The following is a 26,791-nucleotide window of genomic DNA, read 5'->3' as shown; positions in this document are numbered from 1 at the left end:
AAAGTAGAGCTTTTTAGTATTATAGTTGATACTTTTGAACTTCCTACTTTCAGTTGCCATGGTAAACTTATGGGTCTTCATTTCTCTTTGAAATTCTTTATAGCAATAGCTCTTGTTATATTTCTTCCAAAGTGTTCAAGTTCAAGTTTGATTACTAAAAAGTTATTACAATTTGCAGAAGTTAGACAGGAAGCGGTGCAGCAGGCGCTAGCGGAGATGCAAAACCGGCCAAAACCATCTCTTCCAATGCCTTCAAAACGTACATCTATGATGGCAAAGAGCCCTGACCGAGAGAGACATGATCTTTGTAAGTAAAATGAAGTATCCTATTAATCAAGCGCTCAAAATATCTTAGAATGTTTCTGAGCTAAGGCCGCTATGAAATTGTGATTGAAAACGTGATGAATCTATCTAGTAGTAAAAAATTAAATTGTCGATTAGTTTCTATTTTAAACTTAATGTATTTTTTTTAAGATTTTAGTATCGATTATGAAACTTGAGTAACATGTAAACAGCATCAAGCTCTGATGAGGATTCGTGTACCGGTGAGTCGGAGCTGCCTCCGCCTCCGGAATTGGGCTCGCCCCCCGCCCGCCGTGCTGCTGCGCCTCACCCCCGTGGACATCCACTGCCCCTGCCCCAAATGCATCATCAACGGGAAAAGAAGCAAACGCCACGAGAAAAGACTGAGATCGACTTCTCTGATATTACACATTTACCAGCTTGTAAGTTGTGCCAAGGAGTTTTAATTATACTTAAATAGTAAAAAAATGGTCCATATGTGCCATCGAATATAATGTACATTTCACACGTATTCAAACACGTTACGAGTTTGAAAAACTATAGTGTCATGTTGAAATAATATTTTAAAAACGATAATATTATTAAATCTGCTTGTTAAAGAGTTAGTAAAACATAGTACAGTCAAAAATGTCCATTGAGGTAGGCACAGCAGGATATATCCTGCCCAAAATCTGGAGTAGCCCGCAGGAGAAAATACCTTAACAGTGCAGAAGATCGCAGCTAAATAATACTACTCTCAATCAGTATTGTGTTCCTGTGGTAAGTAAGGTGGCCAGAGCTCCCGAGGAAGGTGGGGGGTAGAGTCAGGAACGCGCTTCTGACGCTTCTAGGTTGCAGGTATCTATAGATTACGGTATACGCTTAGACTCAGGTGGGCCGTAAGTTTGCTGGTCGACCTAGTTGTATAAAAAGGGTACAAAATATATAGTAAGGTTGCTCGCACAGACATCCAGCCGGATGTAACCCACACGACGTCAGGAGCGAGACGCGGGGGCGCCCTGGTAGCGGACCGCGTGCAATGTTACGCGCAGCCCGAGGACACGGGCACGGGCACGGGCCGTTGGAAGGTATGTATGGCTGCATGTTATGGCTGTTTCATGCTATATGCTTCCGTTTCCAAATTTTTTCAGATGAAGAGCAAAGATGAGATCTGGGTTGCATCTGCCCAAAAATCTCCAGCTACATGTGAATAGCTTATTTTCGGCTGAGTTTTATTTTTTGCAAGCGAACAAGCTTTTTAATTTATTTATTTCGAATTATATCTATTAAATATATCAGACGAGAGTTCTTTCGTACATTTTATATTTAATTTGAAATATAAATAGTTTTATTTATTTTGAACATCTACAATTACAAGTTTTTTTTAAGGTCACTTTAAAATACCAAATCTTAAATGTGTCACGCTATTAAATTTTAAAAGATTTTATTGGAACCCTAGTAACCACTTTATAGAAGTCTACACACATCTTAAAATATCAATAAGTTGCCATAATTTAATAAAATCAATATTTCCAATCACAAATATCCTTTTTAATTACGTTTTATAGTTTAATCCATTTTTAAAACTGTAGACAAGCTAGACAAACAGTACTACACATAACTCGCAACTTCAAATAATTTATTTCTATTATTTATTTACGAAATTTATTTCATAACAAAAATTCGATACTAATCAGATTTATTTTAGTTTTTATATTATTTTGCGGAAATTCATTTGTAATCAATTGTCATGAAATTGTTCAAAATTCATATCTGAATTATTAGCGAGTTGCGATTTTTGTAGGTATCAGCCAAAATACAGCAATTACTTAATACTCTAAAGCGACCCAAACGTCGACCACTGCCGGAGTTTTACGAAGACGATGACATAGAGTTGGAGATTGCCGCGAATCCGAAGGATCCGAACGCTCCGAAACCGGAGGGGGGCACCATGACCCCTGCCGTGGGGGAGCAGCTGGTCGTGCCTGCCGGCCTGCCGCGGAACTTGGAGGCCGCGCTGCAGAGATACGGCACAGCCTCCTTTAAAGCAAACGTGGCCACTGTACTCGACCCCAATGGAAAACTTAGTAATTCACTCACCTATGGTAAGTGCAACTGTACTTAAACTTAATTGTAACCTCAATTGAGTATTATTCAGAAATATATCGTCACTTATTATTGAGAAAATTTTAAAATAATTTCTTTAATTTCAAAAAAAAACTTTTTTTAATTATTTATTTTTGCCACAACGTGCCAGAAGATCTTTAGTGTCTTGGATGTAATTAATCAACTTCGTTATTATAATTATAAATAAAAATTTGGGAAATTTTCGGGTAAGTTTAAGTCGAGCACGTGGCTTATATTTTGCATCAATGACTGATCCGTGTAATATCTGTTAATATCTTGATTCTATATACGTGATATCTGTGAATGTTCAAACATAACGATTACACGATGTATATAATATTATTATTTATTTTACATATATAAGGAGAATAGCGTGTCAATTAATTATTACACTCGCACGTTGCGGTTGAAACAAATATCATTCACCCTAGTAACGAGTGACTCGAAAATCGTTTATCAACAGGAAAGCTACTCAGCCGATCGTTGAAAATAGCTCACGCGGTACTGAATAAAACTTTCACGTCGAAGAGCAGTAGCGGCGGTCCGCTGACCGGCGACAATTCGATAAAGCCGGGCGACAGGGTGGCGCTGGTGTATCCGAACAACGACCCCATAAACTTCATGTGCGCGTTCTACGGCTGCCTGCAAGCGGGCATCGTGCCCGTGCCCATCGAGGTGCCGCTCACGAGGCGCGACGCGGGCCTGCAGCAGGTGGGCTTCCTGCTGGGCTCCTGCGGGATCCAGTACGCGCTCACCTCGGACGCCTGCTTGAAAGGTACCAACTTGGCTAATTTGTATATTTATTTTGTCCGATTTTATTTTTGTGTTACCCACACATTAAGAATTCTAAACATTTTTGATATGATATTTAAAAATGTTTAGAATTCCTAATGTGTGGGTAACACAAAAAATAAAATCGTACAAATTAAAAATGGCACGGTGTCGTCTCCTGCCAAAGATTTTCATTGTAATATGAAACTTTGAATAGTTACGGGTCTCTGTAAAGAACTCACTATAGACGGCGCCACGGTTCGCCTAAACCGAAAATAAAAATCATCATATCAAAAATTTCGCTCTAGCGGGTACATCGTTCCATAGCTTAATTGGCTAGAGCGCCGACACGGTCAGTCGGAGACGCCGGTTCGAACCCCGCTAGAGCGGTCAATTTTTGATATGATATTTAAAAATGTTTAGAATTCCTATTGTATATTTATACTAAATACCAACCGATATTTCGGATTCTGTTTCGCACAGTTTCGGTTTCAGCTAAAAATGGGTGAAAGTTGTGGAATATCGGGCGTCGTTCGTCTAACTTAGCTTCCCATGCCACCCGGCTTGGGTCTCAGAAAAAAAAATACAGTCTAGAATATTGTTGTTTTTTTTTGTGTGTATGTGCAAATTAAAACTTAAAATGTTCACGTGAGTATTGTTTTCAGCTTCGGCTTCGGCAAGAATTTAAATGTGTACTTGATTCGTATTGGCCTAGTCCAATTTTATTATTTCTTTTTATATCTCAAAAAGAAGATACTCTTTCTAACTGCCCCATCAATTTAAAAGGTACATTTGTTTGTTAGTTTTAGTAATTAAAGACTACAATTCTTGGTATTAGAAACAATAATTTAAAGCCCGAAATATAGTTATCATAAAATAAGGTACAACTGTACAATTTTATACGATAAGCTAATAGGGATAGACGACGCGGACCAAGTCGCGGCGTACCTCTAGTTTATGATATATATCGGGATCTTTATATCTACGTTTTAACAGAAAAGTCGGATTTTTTTTCTACTGTGATCATCAAACAAATTTTTTTACTTTAGTTATATATGTCTACAATATAAATTTTTACAAGAAGGTTCGCTAAGCCGGTAATTTATAGTTCAAAGCTTATCTATACTAATATTATAAAGCTGAAGAGTTTGTTTGTTTGAACGCGCTAATCTCAGAAACTACTGGTCCGATTTGAAAAATTCTTTTAGTGTTAGATAGCTCATTTATCGAGGAAGGTTATAGGCTATATGTCATCTTAGGTCTCACCATTAGGAGCGGAGCACAAATGAAGAATGTTTCAAAATCGTTTTTTTTTTTCCTTTTGAAAACTTCCGCTGCGTGCGCTGCGTGAACTGTTAAACTTTCGCAAAAATCATGTATTACAAAATTGTTCCCCTTTAAAAGTTCCACGCGGACAAACTCGCGCGCAGATACTAGTAATTGACAGGGCAGATAAGGCGAGATCTGGCTGATATTTAATTTTCAATTACCAAATAATACTGTCGCATAAAATTCACTTCCTGCTGCTTTGAGTAAAAACTTGGTAAGAACGTTTGGAAAAGTTTAATATTTCTTCTTTTTCTCTATAGAATGTCCAATTATCAACTTATAATCCTTTATCTTTTCATTCAACTATATAACATCACAAAATAATTTAAAAAAATATATCACAGGATGCCAAAAAGAATTAAAATTCTAAAGGCTTCTTTATTATGCTTATTAATGTAAATCAATCAATGTAAATTTTCTAATGACATTAGTCTGTAATCTTGGAGCTAAGTATTTTTTTAAATATAATTGGCACATAAACAATATATATAAGTTGTATTTAGTATTGACTGTTAAAATTTAATTCTCGCATCAACCAATTTATTCAGTTAACTTTCATAACAAGTCTGCACACTGTTGCGGGAGTTCGTAGACTCGAAGTCAACTTCATACAGCGTCGGGCACAGTTCTCAACTGATGTTGAATCCTGCTTTGTAGTTAACGGAAACTGCGTCGGGCGATGTTAAATTTTCTAATTATTTACTTCGACTCTACGTCGCTTTACCTTACATAGTTTTACCTTTACATATAGAGCTAGCTCTTATATTTTAAACTTTACGGCTACGGAATAGTTTATGTTCGAAATAATAATCCTGAGAGTAATAAATTCGTCACTTTTACCTCTTGAATAGGGTATAATAATGTATAGGGTATAATAATGTATAGGGTATAATAATAGGGTAATAATGTTAATTTTCTAATAAAAAAGCCACAAAAAATATATTTCGGCAAAATAAACACGCATTCATGCCATTAAATAAAATTACATTTTAAACCTTTTTTATTTCCGCGAAAACGCTATCAGCGATTTTGGTGACGTAATATGCTTAAAAACAAAAGTCGTGTATGACGTATGTTAGACCGAACTCGTTCAATACGTCAAAAGTTCAATACCTTATACATATAATCTTTGTCTTTAAACGTTAACAGCTACAAATATTTGGTGTTTTTGTGTAAAATAATGAATTACAATAGCTATCGTTGGTGTGTAGTGTCTAGCTGTACAAATACTAGCATTAAAAAAAAACTATTAAGTCTTAATTTGGCAGTAACATAAGGAATAAAACATAACCTAACACTTTCTAACATTATTTTTCAAATCAGGTATACCTACATTTAAAAAAAAAAAAAAAAACAGTATAATATAACAAGTAATACTTACAAAGATGTTTTAACATTTCAAAATTCGGCAGAACAGAAGTCTGGGTCAAAAAACTGCAACTATCATTAAATAAATTTTTGGCAGATTCGTACTATCTGCTTTTACAAAACCTTTTTTCATTTTAATAAATAAATAGGTACAAATGAAATGCACTAACGAAAGAGCACAAGTATTACTCCTTAAAGTTGATAGATAGCTTTTTACAGCTCTGACAGAACTTTGTTTTTGTTATAGCCCGTATGACGTCATACAATGGCGGGTCGTGTTTTAGGTCACGTGATATACAGATTAAAATATACGACTGTTAATTTCAATACAATATAACAATAATGTGCTATTATGATTCCAAATCAGAATATTTAAATCTATTTTTACATAAATTTTAATTTTTATCAAATTTTATAATTTATTTTTCACAACCGAAAGTACCCCATTAGAAAAGTATATTGTTTTTCGAAGTCTTTCATATTAAAACAAGCGTATAAATAGATAAATAAATAGAATATTATGAAAACGAATGCAAAGAAAAGCGTTAAATATTTATTTACTATTTAGTAAAGCCGAATAAGGAAAACAGCATTCATAATACAAATAAATAAACTCGCTACTTCCAAGCGAGTAGATAATGCTATCGTTTCTGTTTCACTAGAAATGTTAGCACAACGACTCGTGCCAAGCCCGATATTCACACCTTCCTACACCTTTATTGGTTTATCTGCGATCGGATTACCTATAACGCGATGTTGGCACTACATACGTCCATTTCCCTGTCCGCCCTTTTAGCTTGTCGCTTACAAAGGATGAGTGTTAATTTGATTTCAAGGCTGTAAGTACGGCGGGCTCAAAACGAATGAAACGCATACCTACGTGCAGAGCGTAACATTTTTTAATTTATAAACGTAAGTTATTTTAGTAACAAAACAGGATAATATGCTTCGATTTTACCCGTTTTAAGAAAGACATATAGTTTATTATTCAGAATAAGTAAATTTTATTCCTATTGTACACTAATATTAGAATGTCCACGTGAATTAACGTTTTTTACTACGAAAGCTTAAAAACAAATCAAAGCTTGCTAAATCTTAATTGTAAAATATGAAACTGTTTGAAGAATGTATAAGATTAAACCAAAACCGCGAAATGGCTGAAGCCTGGGTACTATAGTTATAAAATAATTCGTTTTGTATATGAATCGTATTTAAATATCGGAACCGGCTTAAATGTTTTTTTCTCATATAGGTCTTCCAAAAACGTCGTCAGGAGATGTGGTATCATTCCGAGGGTGGCCTTCTCTTCAATGGGTGTCCACTGAAAAACTTCCTAGACCGCCTCGAGACTGGATCCCTCCCCCGCGCCCAGCTGAAGATAGCCCGGCCCATATCGAACACACGTCTGCAGCTGATGGATCCGCTATGGGCGTTATTGTTACAAGGTAGGCTGTAATTTAACCATATTCAGATTAAAAAATGATTAAAAAGCCGTTTTATTGGTCACACAGAAACTAACATGCAAATGAAAGCAATCAATAATTTCTTCATTATTATTATTTTTTTTTTTTTCGTTTTATAAACGCATATTTTAAGTAGGCCAAAAATTGTAATCAACATCAAAAATTGTGTTTTAAACTTTCCAATAATTCGAACACCTATATGACGAACTAGCTGACCCCGCAAACTTTGTTTTGTCATATATATTATTAACCCCCCTTGATACCCCCCATTACTTAGCTGTATGAAAAAAATGTTGGCAGATACTTAGACCTACCCGATATGCACACAAAATTTCATAAAAATCAGTCCAGCCGTTTCGGAGGAGTATGTTAACTAACATTGTGACACAAGAATTTTATATATTCACTGAATTTTTTTGTTCAATCACAATAAAATATAGCCTATGTCACTCCTGAATTGTGTAGTTTTTTATTATTGAAAGAATTTTTGTGATCGTATCAGTATTTGCGGAGATTGCCCCCTACAATCAAACAAAGTTAGAAACTTTACGTCTTTATAATATTAGTATAGATGTATTGTAAAAACGTTTGAATAAAAATGTTTGTTACATCTGCACAAGATTAAAAGAGAATGGTAAAAATGCCTTTGATTAATCCATCGAAACGTCTAGCAAAATTTCGATCGCCTAGAGTATAACGTTTGAAACGATGAACTGAAACTGAAAATAGTTTATTAGTTGTTTACAGTGCACCGGTATGAAATTACTTGAGATCTTTTATAACAGCGATGAAGTATCGAAATTGTTTGTAAACATGTAGCAGGTTATTGAAAGTTTTTGCTATGTGATGATGAGAAATTTATCATAATTAAAGCTACAATTACAACTTCGTTTATAGTTGTACCAATTTAGTAGACATTAGTGCATGTCAGCTATATTATGCTAGCTATATTATGGTACTATTAAAAATTTTATTCTACAATGATCTCGCATGTCTTGATAAATATGAGTCAAGTTTTCCCTAGGCCTTTGGAACAGATAGCAGTGACTCTTTCGCTTTCTATTCCAGGGATTTTTGGTTCGATACCCACATCTAGTCTGAGTGTAATATATATGTATGTACAAAATTATTTGTTACTTGTACATTTATTCTGAAAAAAAAATTGTGTACCAGCCGGTTGTTACCTAAAAACATAGGCATCAAACTGCCGACTTTAATAGACGACCGTGTCTGTATTTTATAACCATTATAAGTTATTTACGACTTTAATTTTAAAAGGTTCATAGTTCACGTGTCACCTATTTGTTCTAAGTCCTCAATGGTTTTTACAAAGGAACTTTCCAGACAGTTAACTTATTGGATTACCGCTCAGCATAATACCTATAGGCTGACCAGGGTAAATGTCATTGTACTGCATGGACAGTATGAAATATTTCGTATTTAGCTATAAGTCATGGAGATATTAGGTGTCCTTGAGTTGTGTCTTTAAATTATTATTTTTATCTGGAAGTATGACGAAAGTCACGTTATTTTCTCCCTATTTTATAAATATTCAATTTTACAGTACATTCAAATAAAATCAAATAAAAAGAGAAACAAAATAATCTTACTGAAATAGACAACACTAATCATACATTTTTACCAAGAATATTTCGTCGCTAAGAAGACCGCGTATGCTTCGAACTAGTATAAAGTAAAATTAGCGGTGTGACCCAAATAAAGAGCAAACATTTTTAGTATACTAACACGGTTTTGGTTTGAACAGCAAGCAACAGCCACTGCAAGGTTACTGGCATGAGTCCTGATATTTCACAGACGTAGTTACTAAAATAATTCAATTATCACCGATTACCGATATGCGAAAAATATTTATCTTATAGGATACATTTATTTGTACTTTCATGCGCTCAGTATGTTTCTTTTCGTGCGCAAACGTTATATATGTATGGAAACGTTTTAAAATTTATTTTTCTGGCATACATTTTTCGTACCAACTAGGAATTTTGGTTATCAAAAGGTCTAGAGAGCACTCTTTGGTGCAATTATCTGTCTTACTACCGTATCATTTCATTTCAGTTCCAAAAATTAATGTAAAAATTATTATAATATGTATTCAGTATAAAGTAAATTTTATTGGACTTGGACGCATTTGATCTAGCCTGCTATCTAAAGCTCACAATGTTTTTTATTCTATTCAGTTGCCATCTGGCGGATGTCTATAAATGAATTGGTTTGTAACAGCATTTCAACATCTAGCGGAAAATAGGAAACCAAATTGAGGCACACTGTAGTCTCAATCAAATCATTTATTGAGTTTTGCTTTCAAGAGTAGATGGCGCTTTATGGAAAACACTATCAAACGTCTATTCCAAGAATGTCGTAAGCTTTAAAGTATATCGAAAACTTATTAAAATTATTATGATTAAACTGGTTATGAGGAAATTTAATATAAGAACTTCTAATACAACACGAGACACTCGTCCTACCTTTAGTTACAAGAGTTCAAATACTAAACGTGTCCAGTATGTTGAATGGCTAACTATTGGGCAAGTCACCGTCGAACCACGTTCTAGTTTTACTAGGCAGTCACAGGACTGTCGATCTATAGTTTTTAGGATAAATCGAATGTGGTATTAATATAATTATAATGCATGTTTAACAAAAGGCATGGGCATTTTGAGCCCGTGGATGTATATTTTTGAGTATAAAAAAAAAAAACTATTGGGCGAAGTCGACAATGGCTTGACCAATTCGACTAGTTTTTTTTCGACCATGTTTTGTAATATTTTTAGAAGGTTCTTACGAAAATTATAAAATTTGGATAACTTCTGTTCAAGTTCTAGTTCTTCTAGTTCTTCGTCTAGTCCCCAAGACAGAAAAACGTCAGTCCGGTCAGCTAGTAGGTAATTAATGAATCTTTGCTCAATTTCAGGGCGTCAATGTTAGCGCACTGTAGGATGCTTTCGGTAGCTTGCAACTACACTGAGGGGGAGCACATGGTCTGCGTGTTAGATTTCAAACGGGAGACAGGACTATGGCACGCGGTCCTCGCAAGCGTCCTCAACGGAATGCACGTGATATTCATCCCGTATGCTCTGATGAAAGTCAGCCCGGCCTCGTGGATGCATATGATCACAAAGTACAGGTTTGTGGTTATTTAATCATTAAGCTTTTATAATGTTGCGGTAAGGCTAAAAATAACTTAGCCAACAAAACTTATTCCGCTCGACTTGTAAACAGAACTTAGTATGAAATAATTCCTAATAGGAGTATAATTAATTGTATTTGCTGTATTTACAAACACAATAAAATAGGTAGATGAAAAAATAGTCAAGTAAATACGCGTTAACAAAGATTACTCAAAAAGTAATCATCAGATCTCGAATAAATTTAAATGGGACTACAGGACAAGCAACTAGATTATGATTAAAACAAGAATTATCGAAGTCGGTATACCCAGTGAACAGTTATGAGGTTACAATACAACATATGTCGACGAAAAATAGTCAAGTAAGTACGCATTAGATATAACTCGAAAAGTAATAATAATAATAAAAACGTTTATTCACCAAGCATTAAAAAAAAAAACGAAAGATTTCTCAAAGTCTAATTTACAGAGATTTTAGAAAAAATGCAAGTGAAAAGGTCGTAGACTCAGCTTATAGCTGCTTTTCAGTCCAAACCTTTACAAATGCTGCCAGCACAGGATGTCAATCATTGTTTTGGGTGCTATTTGCGTTGATAAAGGTCCCAATAATATTTTTTCACATATATCTTTAAAGGTACAGACAGTGACCCGTTACATTTTTTATTATATGTATTGATGATTGATTTGTGTTCAACTTGTTTTGAAATAAATTCACAAGAAAAGAAATGATAATGGATGACTCGTGTGCTCGTAATAACAGTATGACGAATATTTATTAGTGATTCACTTGAACGTAGTCATGAATTAAAGACATGTGTCGCATCGTAGGGCTTCGGTGGCCATCGTCAAGTCACGTGACCTTCACTGGGGCCTGCTGGCGACGCGAGACCACAAAGAGATCTCGCTCAGTTCGCTAAGGATGCTGCTTGTGGCGGATGGAGCGAATCCCTGGTCTTTATCGTCATGCGATCAATTCCTCTCCGTATTCCAGAGTAAAGGTTCGTACGTCAATATTTTCTAGGTATTACGATATCGATACGAATCAGTATTTGGTACCAAAAATATTTTGTAACGTAGTAGGGCTTAGAAAATTAAATTTTGATGTAAAAATGAGCAAGTTGACCATAAAAATTAAATTAAAAACTGGTTTAGTTACCGAGTTTGCCAAAAGATTGGTTTTTAACTTTGTAAATTATATAAGTTTTTCTTTCGTATAATTTTTCGTTTTGTTATTAATGATGATTTAAAATGATCATTGGAATTTTTAGTTCCAATATTTAGCAGATGATGTTCCCAATATTTTAGCTTTTTGAGTAACATTTACTATATTTAACTACTGGATTGGTTTGTAACGAATATATTTCATATACGTATCTCTGTATCGATCCTGTAGATAACTACATACATTACAAAATAGCGTATAAGTAATTGCTTGTAATTTACTGTGTAGTTATTTAAAATTAAACACGATTTTTTTTTTGTTGCACATAGCCACTTGCATAGATCTCCAATCCTAGAAGTCAGTGGACATCTAGTGATCAGATATAAGTGAGCCTTGTTTATATACTAATAATATTGTTACTTCGTCGTCTTCGTTAGCCTTTGATCGTTGTCTACCCGCTGCTGGGGCGTATGCCTGCGTAGAGCATGTTTTCAGTCTTCTCCGCAATTAACCGGTGATTCTCTGCAAGTTTCATTTATTCATACGGTGAAGGATTTACCCTTGCGCTGTTTTAAGAACTTAGGACAGGCTGTTATAGTGTACCTTAGGACTTTTGTTAACCTCAGCGAGTTTCTGCTTCTTTTAGTCTTAAATTGTACCGTTGTAACGAAATATAGCGTACGTTAGTAGACAGTATTTAAATATATTTGTCTGTATTTAAGTAATTATAGGCATTATTAGAGATAAGTCAAAAAGTATCGTCAGATCTTTAATTTAAATGGGATCACATGACAAGCTAGAGAATCATCGAAATCTGTCCGCCCAGTATGTTAGTAGGTGACACACATGAAAAACAGTTGATTTCAGATCCCCCTCCTGTTTTGTAATCGGTTAAAAAAAGGCTATTTTAATAGAGTAAATTTAGGTTTTGTATGTGTAAGGTTTACTTTTCATACCATACGACCGCTCTGGCGTTATGGTGCGTGTGCCGTGTCGACGGTGCCTAAACACCGACGGTCGCCGGTTCGATTCCCGCTCGGAGTGAATATTTGTGTTTATACAAATACTAGCTGACCTGGCGAACTTCGTATCACCTTATTTTTTCCTGAAATATAATAATAACATAATATATCAAAATAAAATATAGCCTATCTTTTAAGTTGGATCGAACTGCACATGGTGTGCGAATTTTATTATAATCGGTTAAGTGGTTTAGGAGTCCATTGAGGACAAACATTGTGACACGAGATTTATATATATTAAGATTTATTTCCGGTCTGGTCATTAGTCCTTGTGGGTCTCCCAACCCTGCCTAGGAGAGCACGTTAAGCTGTCGGTTCCGGATGTTATTATGTACACCTGATAGCGATCATTACTAATAGCAGGGAATATATCCGTCAATCCGCATTGGAGCAGCGTGGTGAATTAGGCTCTGATCCTCCTCCTACATGGGGAAATGGGCTTATGCCCAGCAGTGGGATATAACAGGCTGAAGCGTTATGTGTACGTGGCAGGTGTCCGCGGCGACGCGATATGCCCGTGCGCGTGCAGCAGCGAGTCGCTGACGGTGTGCGTGCGGCGCGCGGGGCGCGGCGGCTCGTCGGCGGGCCGCGGCGTGCTCTCCATGTCGGGCCTCTCGTACGGCGTCGTGCGCGTCGACGCCGAGAACTCGCTCACCTCGCTCACACTGCAGGACTGCGGCCAAGTGATGCCATCGTGTGAGTATTGCCATACACTGGTCCAACGTCTTTGATGTTTGACGACAAGCCGGCACGTTTTACAATATATTTTATGATATAATGTAATAAGTGAATAATAAATAACATTCCCTTAGTCGCCTCTTACGACATCCACGGGAAGAGAGGTGGTGGTGTGTTATCATCATCATCACTTCAGCCTATCACAGTCCACTGCTGCATTAAGCGGCACGGCATTGAAGAATATAGCCACCCCCTCTCTTCCTGTGGGTGTCGTAAGAGGTGACTAAGGGATAACACAATTCCACTTCCACCTTGGAACTTACAAAGCCGACCGATGGCGGGATAACCATCCAATTGCGGCTTTGAAATACACAGAACGAAGACGGGCAGCAGCGTCTTCGGTGCGACAAAGCCAGCCCTGCGGTCAACAACCCGCCTGCCCAGCGTGGTGACTATGAGCAAACACACGCCATTTTTGGCGTGAACTTGTGGAGGCCTATGTGTCCGGCAGTGGACTGTGATAGGCTGAAATGATAATAATAAAATAAATTTCAATACATATATTTTCAGTTTCTAGATTTGCTGGATTTGAAATTTCTGACATTGAACTTAATTATTAAAGATTAAAAATTCCGCCCTAACAAACACAAAATATATAAAATAGTAGTTATAGTTCTGTCTAATATTTTTTGAGATATTTCAATGTTTGTCTTTTATGACAGTTATTTTGTTAACGTGAATAAAAATATTACAAAATGCTTTGCACCCTTTGTCTGCAACCTTTCTTTCTTCTTTTCTTGATACACGTCAACTTTAAAATTCGTGTGAAGAAATTGAAGAAAATCTCATAAAATCTCATTAAACATGGACAAATCTAGACCAAATTCTCATAGAACTCATACCTCGGTGGAATTTGGTCTGCATTCGTCCATGTTTAATGAGTTTTTATGAGATTTTTTCCAAAGGGCCGTACTACTAATTCGGGTGACAGCGGTGTATGTCGCTCAGGCTCGCCTAACTGCGTCCGACCTTTCCACATCCCACACGATTGCCCTGTCTAGACGGCTTCGTTGGACGACTGTGTAGACTGTAGTACTGCTAAGGTTCTCCACTAATGGAGGAGGAGGAAGGGGGAGAAACTTAAGGAGAGGGGCCGTGAGATATCACGTGTATGTATTTCTCGTCGAACGCGCGTCTTATAAAAACAAAAGACAAAAAAAACAACCAACAAACACCCTGCAACTTGATGTAATCTAGAAAATAGTATCACGATGCTTAATTTTCCAAAAAAAAAAATTAGATTAATCTAAAAGTAGTCTAAAATCTTACCACATATCACCAAAGTGGGGTAACATCCTCTCCTTACTTTTTTTTTCCTTAAATCAAAAACGTGCAGTTAAACCGAAAATGCGATGTAAAATATATATCAAGCGGTCTTTGTTTGTATTGTGGCTAACGCTGTGTATTGTGTGCGGCAATCCATCATCCTCAATGTAGGTAATAAATATATTGCCTGTAACTACACTTGAAAAAAAAACAAACGCTGACATTATATTGTCTTCATTCACACTACGTATGAAGTAGATATAATGCCCTAAAACGATAGAAAAATAAACCGCTTACATTATATTATGTTGCCTTCATTTAAACTACGTAAAATATACTTGTATTGTGCACAAAATCTCTTCAATGAAAAACTAAAATAGTGTTTCTTTAAGCTAAAATTGTGATCATATAAAATGTAAAATGAAATAAAATGAAAATATTTATTTTGCCCTATGGTGATTACACACACTTAACGAAGAAAGTAAAAAAAAAAAAAAACAATTACATTAAAAAAAATAACTCAACAAAATAAAAGAACGTTAATGTAGCAAAAATAACAATCAGTAAATTAAAAACATAATTAAATTAGGTACATTATAAATTTAGGTAATGCACCTAGTGTTATCTAGCAATCTTAACTTAGTCACAATATTAACACTAAATCCTAGTGTCTCGGTAGACTTTTTTAACTATTGTGAAGTAATTTATTCACGCTAAACCAGTACACCATGCCAGCACATCTGACACCTCTTCAGAAATAGCATTGTTTACATCGTCATAGTTTGTTTCTGGTCTGCGTAATTTAAATATTAATGACTCTTCCCACGCTTTGAGTATCGAAGTAAAAAGCTCTACACCGTCATCAGTTGTTGAGCGTCCTCTAGTGTTACCAGAAAGCTGACCGAGCATAACTTTTACTACAGCTATAACTTTACTATGCTTCATAAGATCAGGAAACTTACCACTCATAATATTTATTAAATATATTCGTTAAGTGGTGTTCTTAATTTCTAAATATCATAATCATAATCTAAAAACATAAACATAAATTCATAATCTGGGCCTGAACATAAAATAACCTTCGCATGCATTTACATTTGTTTAAGTAACGATTCAGTGACTTCAAGCAATGATATAAGCGCCTTAGTTATTAGTATATAGATTAACCACTTCAATAGAGTGATTGTCAGTGATCAGTTCACTGACACAATTACGTTCTTTAACTCTTCCAGTTTTGGCATGTATAATATTCCAAGACGATTTAAGTTTTGTTTTACTAGATCATTTTATTTCTAATGAATATTGACTGAACGACCACTTTACTTTTACCAACCTGTTATCATTCTTTTACCAACCTGTTTTTCAATTACCAACCTGTTACCATTCTCTTACTAACCTGTTTTTTCTATTATAAATTGTCAAATCCATCAATTATGTCTACTTCTTTGTCACGCCAGATATATTATGTTCATGAGCTGTATGCACCACCCCCAACCATGTGTTACACACGTGTAACTCGTATATTTTGCACCAGGTGTGATAGTGGTAGTGAAGATGGAAGGTCCAGCGTATCTCTGCAAGACGGACGAAGTGGGCGAGATATGCGTGCTCTCTGGAGCGACGGGGTCCGGCTACTGGGGCTTGCCCGGGCTCACCAACACGGTCTTCAGAGTACAGCCTTTAGACGCTGATGGTGAACCCATTGGCGAGGAACACTATGTTCGAAGCGGGCTCTTAGGGTTCCTAGGACCAGGAGGTAAATAACAAAACTAATAATGTATTAAGTACTTGTCACTAAGGTATTTAGAATTGTATAATATATCACCGATTCCGAACAGCCTATTCTTAAAATAAATTTAAAATATACTATTTTAACGTATTACTTGGGTCCTTGTATGGTATAAGTTATGTTTATGTATTAATTTAATTTTGATTAAACCTTTATAAGAAGCAATAAATAAAATTCCATAATATAAAGGTAATGTAAACCTTACTCAAATACAATATATTTAATTCACCTATATAATTGCATTTTCACTGTAATTTAATCTTAAATAGAAGTAAAAAAATGCTTATACGACAGGTTTGGTATTCGTGTGCGGTTCTCGGGACGGATTGATGACTGTAACTGGCAGGAAGCACAACATGGACGATATCATAGCGACCGTGTTAGCAGTTGAGCCCATGAAGTTCATATACAGAGGACGCATAGCCGTGTTTTCTGTACGGGTCTTGAGAGACGAGAGAATTTGTATCGTGGCTGAGCAGCGGCCGGACTGTGGGGAGGAAGAGGTACTGTTATATATCTTTGGTCTTAAAGCAAAAGATAGAGTTTTTTGTACGAGTCGATCTCAGGATCTTTATCCTATTGAATTCTTTTCTTGTTTGAAAGTCAACATAACATCACAATCTTACAGGAACGGAGTAGTAACCATAAAATTAAACGCGTCTAGTCTAATGATATTAACGTCTCATTTTGGGTTTGATTTCAAAATTTTATGCAAGATTATATTAGAAAGTTATTAAACACGTTATAAATATGTGTGCAAATAAATACAATGACAAGACAATTGAAATAAGGACGCGGTGTTTCACAGTTCATATCCGCTATAAATTTTTATTTACCTAGAAATTTCGAAAATGGATAATTATAAGAAAGGTTTAATTACAGTCGTTCCAATGGATGTCTCGTGTGTTGCAAGCGGTTGATTCTATTCACCAAGTTGGTATATATTGTTTGGCACTGGTACAACCGAACTATCTCCCTAAAACACCACTTGGAGGCATCCATCTCAGCGAATGTAAACGGCGATTCCTCGAAGGTACTTTGCATCCCGCTAATGTACTGATGTGTCCTCACACTTGTGTTACAAACTTACCCAAACCGAGGGAAATACACTCAGGTATGTAATCTTAACATTATTTTTGAGATTCGAAGATAAAAAAAAATTTGCTTAAGTGTAATTTTTCTGCAGATGTCGGTCCAGCTTCGGTTATAGTTGGCAATCTGGTTCAAGGAAATCGCCTAGCATCGGCTCAAGGTCGTGATATGGGATATACAGACGATTCTGATGCGGCGCGAAAGGTAAAATGATTCTTCTTTTTAAAGTATTTTGTTTTTAATTTTATCACACGGGTGTTTTAAATGGCTTGATCTTTTACAGTACCAATTTATATCACAAATCTTGAGATGGCGAGCTCAGAGTACATCAGATCATGTGATATTTACATTGCTCAATTCAAAAGGTGCTGTATCCAAAGTACTTACCTGCGCCGAATTACATAAGAAAGCGGAAAGAATCGGCAATCTGTTGCTTGAAAAAGGACGTGTTAATACAGGGGACCACGTAGCTTTGATATTTCCTCCGGGATTAGATCTCATTTGTGCATTCTATGGTTGTTTATACGTTGGCGCAGTACCGGTAACGATTAGACCACCACATCCTCAAAATCTACACACGACTCTTCCAACGGTTCGTATGATCGTCGACGTGAGCAAAGCGACTCTAGTCCTGTCAAACCAATCTGTGATAAAACTGCTCAGATCTAAAGAAGCTAGTAACGTTCTCGATAGCAAAGCTTGGCCTATCACTCTCGATACGGACGATATGCCTAAGAAAAAATTACCCATATTGTATAGAGCACCCACTGCTGAGATGCTCGCATATTTAGATTTTAGCGTATCAACCACAGGCATGTTAGCCGGTATTAAGCTTTCACATGCGGCAGTCACTTCCCTATGCCGTTCTATGAAGATCGCCTGCGAACTGTACCCATCAAGACACATAGCTTTATGCTTAGACCCATATTGCGGTCTTGGATTCGCTCTCTGGTGCCTCAGTAGTATATATTCTGGACACCATTCTATTCTTATCCCACCTTCCGAAGTCGAAATTAACCCAGCGCTTTGGTTAAGTGCAGTCTCTCAGTATAAAGTCCGCGACACTTTCTGTTCTTACGGTGTAATGGAATTATGCACCAAAGGCTTGGGTAGCTCAGTTAACCAACTCAAAAGTAAGGGAATTAATTTGGCATGTGTCAGAACATGCGTCGTTGTCGCTGAAGAACGACCAAGGATTAATTTGACCAATTCCTTTTCTAAACTTTTCTCCGCCCTCGGTCTTAGTCCCAGAGCAGTATCCACGTCGTTCGGTTGTCGCGTCAACATAGCCATTTGTTTACAAGGCGCATCAAGTCCAGAGCCCTCTACCGTATACGTAGACCTAAGAGCTTTGAGAAATGATCGCGTATCGTTAGTGGAACGCGGTAGTCCTCACTCGCTCTGCTTGATGGAGTCTGGCAAATTACTACCGGGGGTGAAAGTGATAACCGCGAATCCAGAAACTAAAGGACAATGTGGTGACTCTCATTTAGGTGAAATATGGGTGCAATCACCTCACAACGCTAGCGGTTACTTCACGATTTACGGGGACGAAAGCGATTATGCAGACCATTTTAGTGCTCAGTTAGTCACTGGGAACACAGGAGAAGTTTATGCAAGAACAGGGTACTTAGGATTCTTGAGAAGAACAGAGATCAGTACAACGAGTACCGGAGGAGACGACACTTCGTTAATGGCCCGTGACAGTGACACGGAATCACTGGCCTCCGCCTGTGGAAGCATGTCCGGTCTCACGACCGATTCCCATGATACTCACGATGCAGTTTTCGTCGTTGGCGCCCTCGATGAAACAATTATGCTCCGCGGAATGCGATACCATCCTATCGATATCGAGAACTCTGTTATGAGGTGCCATAAGAAGATTGCTGAATGGTTCGTTAAATTTTTATTTTTGCATTATTTTTTAATATTTATCACTAGCTTTTACCCGCGACTCAGCTGGCATTGAATTTTTTTTATAAAAAGTATTTCATGTTACTTCTAATACCTCCAAGAATATGTGTACAAAGTTTCATGATGCTCGGTTGAGTAGTTTTCGCGTGAAAGCGTAACAAACAAACTTACATTCACAATATTAGTAGGGATTAGTAGGGATTCATTTTAATACATTTTAGCATTATTTTTACAAAAAGTAATATATGTTATTACGACTTTAATAGCTTTATTATTAGTAGCTAGTTGTAATATGATTAATTATAAGCTTTACAATGAGGATATTTTTTACATGTTTTATAATGGTTAAATAATAATTTCAGTGCCGTCTTTACGTGGACGAACTTACTGGTGGTAGTGGTGGAGCTCGATGGCAATGACAGCGAAGCTCTCAACCTGGTGCCTCTGGTCACTAACACGGTTCTCGAAGAACATCACCTCATAGTGGGCGTCGTGGTCGTCGTTGACCCCGGGGTCGTCCCCATCAACTCTCGAGGCGAAAAGCAACGCATGCACCTTCGGGACGGATTCCTCTCCGACCAAATAGATGCAATATATATCGCTTATAACATGTAATTCGATAGCATTTGACCATATTAATAAATTTGGTAGTTGAGCCCCATGCACGCCATGGCTATTATTCGAGATGAGCAGTCCCATCGTTAATTATAAGTTTCCGGTAAATTTTGAATTTTTTTCTTAACATCATTTACCCATTCGACTGTTCTATTTTATTTTTTAATGAATATATTTAATTAATCAATAGATCAGTATTTACATTAGAACGATTTCTGATATTTTGCAATAAATAATTTCTTTAATTGTTGATAAATATGAAAAGCAAAGCTTTATACGGAGTTTATTTACTACTTAAAACACTATACGGCTTAAGCTATTCAGATGTATAATAATTTGTCAAATATTTTGCGAACATTTTAATATTTTGATATGTTTTTCGCAATGTAAATTGCCTAATTAGAATATTCATAAATTGTTACTTAATTTATGATCACGAGACTGATGTGATTCTAAATTCTTTTCTAATAATAATTCGCTGTCATATCACCTTCATTTTATTAATAACACATTAATGTTTATTCTGTAAAGAACCAAGTATTGTAAGTGTTGCAAAGTTAAATCTTAAATTATATATTGTTTGTTTTTAAAAAAAATGTCAAATAATAGCAAATACTATCTTTTTCACAGACCAAACTTAAATACCCCTCTAATAATCTCCTAGTAACACAGTAATAATTTCTTATTCTAAAATATGAAATCTCAATCTGAATAGTTTAAACGTGCCTCCTTTAATAATCTTGTTTATCGAATTTAATCAGTCAAATATCTAATTATATTGTTGTGATTATTATGAAGAAGTAATTTGTAATGGTAGTTTGTATGTAATTGTATTACTGGTAATATTATTGTTTAGCGTTAGTAATTATTGATTAGGCAAAATGTATTGCATTTAATATATTGATTAGTTCCATTTTTTTAATCGTTGACAATAAATTTCACATGTTGCAATTTTAATTCTTTTATACAACGCTACACGAAAAATGCTTTACTAAAACACGTTTTAATGTGGTAGCAAGTAGGTTTATCAGTGAGCTTGTATTAAGTAGTGTTGGCATTGGGGTTGCCTTTCAGTAGTTTTGAAGACTGTATTTACAACAGAGGAGTGAGTCAAATATAATATAACAGTCTTTGTATGTATCACAATTTCTTATGAAACATGTTATAGTATAATAGGTGTTTCACTTTCGAGTACCAACTTCGCACATTGCATTAATATCTGTGCCAATAAACTCGCTATTAGGACCTTATGTTTAATGAATGTGTCATATAAAAACAATTTTAAATACTACATCGATTATTACGTTTGATTAAAATAAGCACATAATATATCCTAAATATTTTCAGTACTCTCAACACATACTGAAAAAATAATTTTTATGGCAATATTAATTAGTTATAACTCTACACAAGGTTTCATTTTAATTTATTTAAAATCTCAAAGCACCTAAAGCTTGTTCTTGTCACCACTATACCAGATCACTTCAAATAATAATCAATAATGATATTAGGTGTGATGCTAACGGCGTTTGGAAATAGCTCTGTCTATTTTATTAACAGAAATACGACAAAAGGCAAGCATGGCAGGCATAATAATAAAAAATTTATCTTTGATTTATTCCAAGCACAAGCAACGTATCCGCATAATTATAAAAATAATATCTTAATTTTCAACCTATTCGTAGTCTCATTAGATTTTTTATATTAGTAGAAACTTATTTATGACCATTTATGAGATACAATCTTTTTACGAGTGCAGAATTTAATTATAGAAATAACGTGTGAAATGTATTAAAAAAGTTCAATAAAAATCAGTGAGGATAACAGTGCTAGTCCTGTGTCTACTGTTCGGCCGTTTCAAATAATTATCTAAAAAAAACAACATACAAGTTTCCAAGGCAAGATAAGGGAAACATATTTTAAGTAAATCAGTGTGTTTTTATGATTTAAGATAGTAAGTCTCTTATTAGTTTACTCCATTCCAATATATCGTATGTTATAAACAGTAATATCAAAAAAAAATATTCAATTTATTTTTATCTACATATAAGATTTTATTATTTATCTATATTCTTTTACTTTGTAATTATTTATTGCTAAATTGTACATATAATTTTGTTGTTTAATTTTACTTTTAATATTCGGACGAAAACGTCAATAGATGGTTAATAATAAATGAATATTGATTTATAATAATTTTAGGTATATGGTATTCGAAATTCCTTTAAACATTCTACTTTATAAAAGTATAATTTTTATCAATTTTGATATGTAGTCATGTTACAAATAAGTATACAAGTAGTTATATGTAACTCAGGTTAATGAACATTTTCTTATTTGTAATTCTTCTATAATAATGTATAATATATGGTTCGAGGTCCTGCAGAAAAAAAATATTCATCAAACCTATTTAAAATTCGATTCAAATACTACATTGACATTAATAAGTAATAGTAAATTTCTATACAAATTTATTACGCACAAAATTGTAAACTATTTTTTTTTATTGCAACTTTTGAGAATCGAGATTTTTTTTATAAGATTCCTGTTCAATGTTTTACTTCATTATCAAGGATAGTTTGTTAGGACTTTGTAACCGCTTTTATAATTGTGATTTTTTTTCTGATACATGAGTAAAATATACGTGCATTCTGATTATGACTTTCATTGAATAACCTTTTTTATGGCTAGTCCTAAAAAAACTAATTTTACATATCTATGCCTACTTGAAAGTGTGTACAAAACAAAATATGTTACTTTACTAATAAGACTATTCCTCGATGCAATTTGGTTTATTTGGTAATTTAAGGTTGACATTAAGAAAAAATTATGCCTAATACTATTTATTTATGTGGATAACATAATTTAAAACTGAAGTTATCGTCGAAATTCTAGATAATTTTATTGAATAGTCTGAAATCGAAAAGTTTTCTTATCATTCATAGAGTAAGGCCGCTGCCTCGAATTTTGCGTATCGATACTTCTAGGTATAGAGTACAAACACAAAAGTACTCTATACCCAGGCATGTTGATCTTCGACTTCAAAAAAAAGGTCGTCGCTTGAAGTTATCGTATAAATACTGAAGAACCTTTTTTCAAATTTCAATCGACGACCAAAGAAAGTTCGTCGCTTCAAATCTACAAATTTCAGTCAATCCAAAAAAAAAAAAAAAAACAGGGGCTATCACATAGACAATCGGTATCTACTTTATGGTATTTTGGTTTTAGGGGTTAAGTGGGGAAGAAGGAGAAGGAGTGAGTTAACTCCTGGTAGCACTATTATCGTGTGAACCCAGTGGTTACGGAGATATCGTGGTTAAAGTTTTGAGGTTAGATTTCTGTTAATTAGAGTTATTACAATACCTTAGAGCTCTGCGTCTGACTCCACCTTCGCTGCGGTGCTGCAGGAAGTGCACTCATGCTCTGTTCCGCAACTTTCACTCGTTATTTTCGAACAGAAATACGTAAAAACGATCCCGATTGCAAGATCAATAAACAATACGAACTGACGTTTAATGACATAGACAACATAGACTGGACTCAGCCCAGCACACCCTCGAGGTGTGACCGAGACAGGCGGCGCTGCGTCGCGATCTGACGACAGTCCTCGGAGGAGACTTTTCACTGCCGAGCGTAATCGCCGTGATGCTCGGCGACGACGAGTCCTGGAAGGCGATGGTCTCCTTCTGCGAAACAGTAATGTCCCAAAAGGAGAATGACGAGCGGATGAGAGAGGAGGCCGCCAACGAAGCTTTCCTCCGCAGGCGACGAACGGGGATGCGTTGGAGGTGCTACTTAATGCGTCTCAATTTCAATCACATTATTATGTACTGTATACTTCTTTTAAACCTTTGACAAACTTAAAAATTACAAATTTATCGGTCGTGTTGTTTCGGATTTGTTTACCAACTCAGGACGCTCGCCCATACAATATGTTGCGGATCGGTCCAGCGACTGATCCGAATCTATTTTCGAGAAGTTGCTGTCGCAAGTTACCTATAAAAATGGCAAAGGCAAAGGAGAAGACAAAAAATATTTGAGATTCTGATTTATTTTTAAAATAATATTGCGAGCTTAATTTGTTAGGTACATAGTTTTATAATAAAATTGCATTAAATTAAATTTAATACAATACTTACGAGTATTAACACATTTTACTGGAATTGCTTAGTGTGAACTTCGACCAAAATGTATTATACTAATTTTTTCAAGTTTCCTAAAGATCCAAATTTAAAGCATGCATAGATTTTTTTTTGCAATCAATGACTAACCTGGACGCCCCCAAGAAATAGTGTCATTTGCTCAAATCATTTCAATACCTCTGACTTTCAAGTGTGGAACTGGCAAGATTAACAATGGAAAAATATACCGGCACAAGCATTTTTTTCTTAATAAAAAAAGAAAACCCACAAAAATGTATTATTCATATTTTGAGCATTACTGAGCTTGTCTCATAGAGAGAGGAAGAGAATTCCAGAGCTTAACAGTTGTTACGGATAAGGAGTTGGCGAAGAACGAAGAAGTGTGATGTAGAATCTTAAGAACCAGATTTGACTTAGATCGAAGAGACCGATCATGGGTGTCGCAAAGAAACGCAAAGCGTTCTTTGAGGCAGTGAGGTGTGTCACGATGGAACAATACATAATATAACAACGAGAGGATATGAGTATTCCTGCGAAGACGGATTGGGGACGGATTGGGAGCTACTTGAGTTGCTTACGAAAGTTAGAGATGGTCATATTTGGGAAGACCAAATATGAACCGTATGCAAAGATTCTGAAGGCGCTTAAGCTTATTCAATTGCTCCTCATTGAGGTCAAGATAACAGGTATCAGCATACTCAAGAATTGGTAGAAGGAGTTACTGTGCTAACGCAATTTTAGTGGGCAGTGGAAGGAAATATTGAAGCCTTCGAAGTGATCCGACGGTTGCAAATAGCTTGCGGCTCAACTCAGTTGAGGTACCCAAGAGAGATGGCTATCGAAAATGACTCCGAGATTTTCTACCTTGTCGCTGTAACTAATAGCGGAATTATTAAACATAATAGGTGGTATGTGTGACTAATCTTTTCGGCCCACTAATTTTAGACTACCAATAATAGTCACTTGACACTTTGATGGATTGATGTTTAATCCATATGAGTTGCACCAATCAAGAATGTTGTTTAAATCGCTATTTCTCCTCTGAATACATGTTGGTAAGTCAATCAGTTTGGCGTTGGAGTATATCTGGAGATCGTCTGCGTAAAGGTGGCAGGGAGAAGATATGTAGGGAGAAGATATATAGGGACAGATGGTATTTATAAAAATTGAAAAAAGAGAGGAGATACGAAGTCTTTTGGGACGCCAGATTTTACGTTTAACTAGTCTGAAAAAAATATCCTGGAAGCGCAAACTCTGCCGACGCCTAAACAAGTCGTTACGAAACCACTCAATTACCGTTGAAGATATGTCAAGGGAACACATAACTGCAAGCAATATATCAAAATCTACAGTGCTGAACGCATTGCTAAAGTATAGCAAGGTCAACACCGTGAAACTCTGATTGTCCATGGCGAGTCTGATGTCATCGGAGATCTTAACAAGAGCCGTGGCCGTACTATGATCTTTACGGAAACCGGACTGGTAAGGACTTAGGAGATTGTTCGAGGTAAGGAATGATGTAAGTTGTTGATGAACAAGGCGCTCCGAAACTTTGGACAAAAAGGAAGGATTGCAATTGGACGAAAATCGGAAAAAGTTGTTGAATTAGTTGAGTTGAGCGTCTTTCCAGCAAGTAGGAAAGGTACTGGAAGTTAAGGATTTATTAAAAATGTGGAAAATTTTGGACTTTTTTCTTGACATTTGATATAACACAATTCCAGTCTTCAGGAACAATAATGTTTCTTTTTCTTTTCTACTAACCCTAAATCACGGTCATAAGGTAGATAACTATGACCAGATACAAGAAACTTGTGATCTATTTTTTTTCTTACTGTAAACTTGTTTGAACACACTATGTAATTACAAATTGCTGATATAGTACGCGTAGTGACGTACTAGACGTGGAGCACGAAGAATTTCGTACATTGAGCCCTCATCTTTGGTCTTTTTCGCTCGCGTATAAACATATTGCCGTTGCGCTCACACAGGTGTAGTGACAGCCGTATTCACAGATTGTCAACCTTTTTACTTTTATTTTTTTTTACCAAATTTAAGTCACAAGATTCATCGTTTTTCATTTTTAATTTAACTCAAAAGTTAACAATACTTATATTAATGCGAATGTGTGTTTATTGGTGTTTTTTTTTCACACAGCAAAAGATCTAAGATTTTTTTTGCATATACAAAGTATAGCCACCAAATTGTACATATAGTAATATATATACACTAACTTTTATTTATATATATGTATATACTTATATATAAATAAGTTTTTTGCTAGGTATGACTAAACAAAAATATTTTATTCTGTGACTAGACCGATCTACGGACAGACAGCGTAGATTTAGTGTAGTGTGCAAAAAACGAGTTCTAAAACATTCCAAATTCTAAACTCTACCGACTTTTTAAGGTTTCGTACTTAATATAAAATTTTGAGAACCACTGGCAGTAGGCAAAAAAGTCATTGTACGAAATTCTTCGTGCTCCGCGTCCGTGCTATAGTTTTACGTTTCTGTTTTGGCCTTCACATTGGTCGCTGTACATAATCAGATTCGTAGTAGTT

At 35.6% G+C, this 26,791-nt stretch overlaps 1 protein-coding gene across 1 annotated transcript in view; it reads left to right on the top strand.

Annotated features, from left to right (window-relative positions):
* LOC123668348 (disco-interacting protein 2) overlaps positions 1-20,191 on the top strand; it is an 86,812-nt gene extending 66,621 nt beyond the window's left edge. The window contains exons 4-18 of the mRNA XM_045602088.1: positions 179-307; positions 516-725; positions 1,249-1,370; positions 2,087-2,387; positions 2,873-3,184; positions 7,130-7,322; positions 10,273-10,485; positions 11,317-11,486; positions 13,165-13,368; positions 16,211-16,432; positions 16,760-16,968; positions 17,348-17,579; positions 17,652-17,761; positions 17,841-19,450; positions 19,834-20,191. Of these exons, the coding sequence (XP_045458044.1) occupies positions 179-307; positions 516-725; positions 1,249-1,370; positions 2,087-2,387; positions 2,873-3,184; positions 7,130-7,322; positions 10,273-10,485; positions 11,317-11,486; positions 13,165-13,368; positions 16,211-16,432; positions 16,760-16,968; positions 17,348-17,579; positions 17,652-17,761; positions 17,841-19,450; positions 19,834-20,086 (4,490 nt within the window). The 3' untranslated portion in view covers positions 20,087-20,191. The remainder of the gene's footprint in view (positions 1-178; positions 308-515; positions 726-1,248; positions 1,371-2,086; positions 2,388-2,872; positions 3,185-7,129; positions 7,323-10,272; positions 10,486-11,316; positions 11,487-13,164; positions 13,369-16,210; positions 16,433-16,759; positions 16,969-17,347; positions 17,580-17,651; positions 17,762-17,840; positions 19,451-19,833) is intronic.
* The last annotated feature ends 6,600 nt before the right edge of the window (positions 20,192-26,791 follow it).

Source organism: Melitaea cinxia, chromosome Z, assembly GCF_905220565.1.
Source record: "Melitaea cinxia chromosome Z, ilMelCinx1.1, whole genome shotgun sequence".
NCBI lineage: Eukaryota > Metazoa > Arthropoda > Insecta > Lepidoptera > Nymphalidae > Melitaea > Melitaea cinxia.
Note: the sequence above shows the minus strand (reverse complement) of the source record. Positions and strands in the feature narration are given on the sequence as shown.